Consider the following 6,026-nt stretch of genomic DNA (forward strand, 5'->3'; position numbering starts at 1 on the left):
GCACCCCTGTCGGTGCCTGAGCGTGCCTCTCCGGACCCTCTGTGGTGCCCCTGGAGCGCTCCAGGTCATCCCTCAGGTGCCTGAGGCCGAGCGGTGGTGTCATTTCCCTTTCCCAGCGCGCTCCTCTGGTCCCCGCCACGGTGGTGTGTCCCATGAGCAGCTCTCTTGGGGGGTTCGAGACGGTAAGAGAGGTGTGCCTGTCCCCCACCCCTCGGTGGAGCTAGGTGCCACCTCATCGTGGTCGTCCTCTTGCGGTGTGCCCTGGGGAGACTGACTTTGGCCGGGCGAACGCCACGTGTGCCCCTTTGTGGGGGTCGTAGGCAGGCGTGGGGTTGATCATGGTGGGACAGGGCCTGCGAGAGGGGAGGCTGTCACGCTTCTCGGTCGTGCTCCCCCCTTCAAGAGCCCGCTGGACGAGACTGAGAGCAACACAGGTCGTGCCCCGGCCCTGACCGTGAACGCTGCTGTGGGCCGTGTGCCTACCCATACTGCAGCAGCCCCTGCTCCTCCGCCCAGTCAAGGACTGGCGTCTCGTGGAGCGCCTCCGTGGGCCCGAAGGGAAGACGATGGGTGGGAGACGACGTGCCCTCGGTGAGAAAGCCTTCTCTAGCTATCTGAGAGGGAGCCTTGGGGTACCGGACCCCCCAGCTGCTGCCCCTCCCAAGTGCAGTGGCCACTGTGGCGAGTGCCAGAGCACGTGGGAAGAACCTCTGGCCTTCCCCGGATGGGTGCGCCTGCCTGCAGTGGGGCCCAGCGCCTGCTCTTTGAAAAAGAAAAAAAGGAAAAACAGAGAAAGAAAAAGATTAAAAACAAAAGAAAAACAAGAAAAGAAATGAAGTATATTAGAATATATTCATGCAAGTCCACAGACCTAAAAGTTGTGCGGATTTAAGTTAAGAGCCTAGTCTTACGTATTCTCTTTTAAAGGTTTTATTCAAGAATGAGTTCAAGGTATTTCAACAAAACATGTTAGAAAGTGTCTTGGCAGGGGATACAAATTCAGACACTCATAGGGATAGGCAGATAATAGGGATACTAGGAGGAAGCGTGACAGCAGATGTGTGTATGGTGGAAACTGTAGCAAAATACAAAGCACATGCCCTGTCCACAGGGGGAGTGAGCAGGTTTTTACCACATGGGAACATGGGCCTCTTATGGCCATGTACTTCCCTTTTTCAAGAGAAGCCAGGCACCTAGATTTTCATATGAACTATACAGATGGGTTAATGTTGGAGAAAAATTAAACACTGGGACGAAGGAAACACAGACAAATCTTTTACCAGATTTGTCTGGTGGGCTATAAGTTTATAAATTCAGGGAAGTAAGGGAAATTGGAAGAAATTAATTACTCACATTTTTATGTAATTTTTACTATCATATCTTTATTACATTTATTTTGAAGACATAAGAATTAATTTAAATTTAATTTCTTTCCTAGAGTGGCAGCATGTTACCATAGAACAATCAGAGGCTTCAGGAGCTAAACTGTTTATTTAATGATATGGAGAAACATTTACTGAAAACCTATGTTACTGAAAACCTATGTTGATGCACCAGGTACAAGTCGGCAAAAATATAAAGATTAAGACATTCTTTCCAAAGCTTACCCACCAGTGCATAAAGAGTTGTACCAAAAGATTACAATGCAATCTGATAAGGCCTATCATAGAGATATGTAAAAAGTACAAAGGGAGTAGGAGGTAAGAAAACATACATCTTTCCCAGGAGATTGGGAGGAATTCTCAGAGGAAAGATCTCTTTGAGTAGAACTTTGCATTAAGAGGCCCAGATTATTAATGATCTAATAGATTATTCTGAAGAATCAGGCTTTTATCCTAGAGGAAACAGAGGGTCACTGAAGAATTATGAACAGGGAATTGATGTTTAGATTTTTATGATCATTCCAGCTACAGTATGGAATGGCCTACAGGAGGAGATAGAGTAGAGAATGAAGACCCACAAGATGATGATTTCAGTAGGTCAGTGAACTAGGGCAGTAGCCGGGAACATGAAGTAAGACTACTAGTTTGGAAAGATATTTAGGGAATAGAAACAACAGAACCTGGTGGTTGATTGTACACTAGATGGTAGAGTAGCAAAAGAGAGGGAAGAGTTGAGAATGACTTGAGACTCTGTGAGAGGTAGTCTGGTACAAAGGTGAGAACATAGTCCCTGGAGCCAGACCACTTGGGTTAAAATCCTATATCTTCTAACTCATTTACTGTGTGACTTTAAGCAAGTTATTTATTCTCTATAAGCCTCAGTTTTGTATATATGTCAAGTGTTCTTTTGCGTCTAAAAATTACTGTTATTATTTATTATAATAATTCTGGTTAGGATGGTGGCATCATTCAGTTTGTTTCTTTTAGAAGACTAGCGTTGCCTTTGAAGTGCTTTTAGGAGATTCTAGGTTTGTATAGTTGAAGATGTGGATCTCGGGCTGAGAAGAAAGTTTCAATAGTACAGTTAAGGTGTTTAGAGCCTCTGATGCAGATGAAATAGCCTAAGGCATTCATTTTCAGAGAAGAAGGCCCAGTGTTTAAGTCTCCAGGACACTAATGTTTAATGGGTAGATAGAGTAGGAAGCAAAATCTGCAAAGGCTCATAATAAGAGAAGGCCAGAGAGGTAGCAGAATGTAAACAGAAGAGCAGTGTCTAAAACCCAAGAGAAGAAATGGTTTTAGAAAGGCTATAGTCAACACAGAAAATACTACAGAGGAATCAATTATGATGATGACTGACAAGTGTCTATATTTAACAACTAGGAAATCTTTAATAAAGTAATTTAAAATGGCTCCTTGGTATTTGACATATAGAAAAGACTCAAATGTTAGTTTCCTTTAACCTTAATTTTAAATGCATTTCTAGAGAAAGAAGAATTAAAAACAACTACTGGATTGAATTATATAATTTTTTGTATTTGTAGGTTAAAAAACATTGAATTCAACAATTTCATGTAATTCAACTATGTTGAATAACTGAAAAGCTGCTTCAAAGACTGGTAGAGTAAAATCAGATCTTTGTTTCTACTGTTTGCATTATGATGCAAGAGCAAAAATTACCCCTTCTTTCTTCTAATTTTTCCTAAAGAAATGGAGTTGATAATGATTGCCAATACTGTATTCACATGAATAGCAGGTAATGATATCTAAGTGCCTTCCTTACTCCATGTTCTACTGTAGTTATTTCCCTTGTCACTCTGCCTTTGAGTCTAAAAACTACAGGGGTGAAACCTAAATGCAAAGGTAGTTTAAAGGAAAGGATGTTTGCACCTTTCCAAAGAAATGCCTTCTATTACTAATAACATTGGTTTTATGAAAAAGTCTAGTTATGTTGGCAGTGTAGAGTATAAAGCATAAAATGTTGAGTGTTAGCTTTGGAATCAAGTCCTGACTCTATCACTTATCAGGCATGAAGTCCAGGAAAAATTATTTACTTGTCTAAGCTTCCACTTTCTCATATGGAAAATGGAGGACTGCTATCATTTGGGATTTTGTCATGATAGGGTAAGATAATGTATATAAGGGATTTACAACAATGCCCCTTACAACAAATGGTAGCTTATGATATTTACCCATAGTGAGTAAGCATGAGAAAGTTTGAGAGAATTGTTTTTAAAGTACTTTTAGAAGAATTAGTCTGTCCATACACCAACAAAAACCTTTAAGTTCTTTCTAGCAGTGTAGCTTCCTTGCCCAATCACTGGGAGCCTTCCAAGAGAACCAAGAGCCAGATACATAACTTCCAAGACACAAGGGCTGAGTAAGCTTTGTGCTTCTCATCAGTCGGGGGCTGGTAACATATTTCTTCATAACCAGTGAAATGCATGACTCATAAAACAAAACCCCTCAATATTTATATCCAAAGAAAAGCCATACAATTAACTACCAAAGACACATAAATGATAATGCTAATGATGTATCACAGGTATCTTTATCATATCCCCAAATTTTCTTATTAACCTGATATTTAACAAAGATGAAAAATATTTAGTTTTAGAAATATATTTTTCTTTCACTTTACAATAAATTAAAGCAAAATAAATTTATAAAATATACTGAAACTATCTGGTGACAAAGTCCTTGTAAGCTCATCACCTTAGTTTCAAAGTTCATGGTAGTGTTTCATTTCGATTTTAAAGTTCAATAAATACAATCCTAAAAAATGCCTTAACCTGCTATTTACTTTGCATTTTTATGAAAGACTACTATGCTTTGCTTTTGGCAAAATGGTCATTAAAAATATAATAGAAGACTATTCAGGGAAATGGAATCCCAGAAAGTATGATAGTATTATGGATCTTAAAGTAAAGCCACCAGTGCAGATGTTCCTAATCATACTAAAAACAGAAACACATAAACCAGTTTGTTCCAGCTACAGAATAATTCAGTTATAAAAGTGCTTATAATTTAATGGTATGAATAATATTTCAAGCCAGGGAGGTAGTAAAACTGCAAAAAAATATAAATCTACAGAGTCTGTGCCAAGGAATATTTTACAAATTCTCAAGGCTGAAAAAATCAGTTCCTTTTCTTGCTATAGGTAGAAAATTATTACCTGAATTAATTTTTAAAAATACAATGAATATACCTTTCAGGAAAATACACACACAAAAAACACATACATGATCATACACTGTATGCACACTAGTTACCTAAGAGCTTTCACCAAGAGAAACATCTATCTAAATCCAGAATATCATTTATAATCTGCTTTGGGAAAGTTAAAATCAGACTTCTCAACAGTTTAAATTTCGTATTGAGAAACAAACAGTATGTAATGTGATACAGAATTAAATCGGCATGTGAAAACGTAAGCTCTAAGGACACACAGGATTCTCTTTGCAAATAATGATCTTGGCAAAGAGCCTCCTTTATGTACAGAAAGGTCTACTCCTTGCTTATAGCAACTCTCAAGACTACAAAGGTAATTGTATGCTGCTAATTAGGTTTACAAATGACTTGTTCAAGCCAGGAGATATTTTATAGCTTGATTCAGCTTAAGTAGGAAGCTGTATCAGCAAGGTCAAACTATAAAAACTCATTCTCCCACAATTACTGAAATTATTGATCTTTACTCATATAGTATGAATTTTAACATTGCAAATATATAATGCCATTAAAAATTTGGTTTGATGCTTATTAGGTATCAAAAAATAGCAAAAATAAAAGACAACTAGGAGAACATTTGTATACAGTTATTCAATGTGTTTATTCCCCCAAAGTTAATTAAAATACGTTTCATTAGTAGATCTTAGGTCACAATACTCTTCCAAGAAAGCAAAGTGATATCTATTCTGCATAAAACAGGAAAATCAAATGCAGTACATTACCTTGTGTCACCTGTTGAACTGCCAGCATTATCCCAGACACAGTGTCTGGAAGCAAGTTTTCTTTCAGATTATAATGTGTTGCCCATTCCAAAATAGGTAGCCGCCTTCTACAGCACTGTTTAAAGTCTTCACAGTGGGGCATATTCATCTTGCTCCAGAGCACACTTTTCTTTTTTCTCTTTGCCCCTGTCATTTTCAGATTACCTCTTGTAGAAGTAAACTTCTTAAAACAAGAAAAAAGTCGTTGCAGAACACCTCCTTTCAATGCCAGGCTCCAACTCGTCTGTGGTTTACAATGTCAAAGCAATCCAGAAAATAAATCAATAAAAGAAAGAGGGAGAGAGACAACACTTAAATATATGCAGCCAGGCTGTATGTGTTATTATGGTACAGCTAATTATGCTAGATGAAAGATACAGACTAAAACCTTGAATTCTTATTTGAATGAGATGGAGAAATGGTCCCTATTAGTATAATATTTTTCTCATCTTGGAAAAGTAATGGATTCAGTATTAAGTTGATGTAGAGTTCTCTTGCCAGTAATTCCCCTTATATTCACTGTAGTCTTATGCTTTGGCTTAAATCCCAGCAGCTAATGAGGTAGTTCTGGGCATGTGTTGGAAGTGGGCTGGGTTATGCTAATGAACCCAGGACGCATTTAGCTATTCCCCTCTCTCCCTACAAGCTATGCAAA

The 6,026-nt window shown here is 38.5% G+C and overlaps 1 protein-coding gene across 1 annotated transcript in view; it reads right to left on the reverse strand.

The window, feature by feature from the left end:
- Positions 1 to 5,525, reverse strand: part of SLC26A7 (solute carrier family 26 member 7) — a 181,502-nt gene extending 175,977 nt beyond the window's left edge. The window contains exon 1 of the mRNA XM_024760415.1: positions 5,333 to 5,525. Coding sequence (XP_024616183.1) covers positions 5,333 to 5,525 — 193 coding nt within the window. The remainder of the gene's footprint in view (positions 1 to 5,332) is intronic.
- Between the last annotated feature and the right edge of the window lie 501 nt (positions 5,526 to 6,026).

The sequence above is a fragment of the Neophocaena asiaeorientalis genome, unplaced genomic scaffold (genome assembly GCF_003031525.2).
Source record: "Neophocaena asiaeorientalis asiaeorientalis breed wild unplaced genomic scaffold, Neophocaena_asiaeorientalis_V1.1 scaffold320, whole genome shotgun sequence".
Taxonomy (NCBI): domain Eukaryota; kingdom Metazoa; phylum Chordata; class Mammalia; order Artiodactyla; family Phocoenidae; genus Neophocaena; species Neophocaena asiaeorientalis.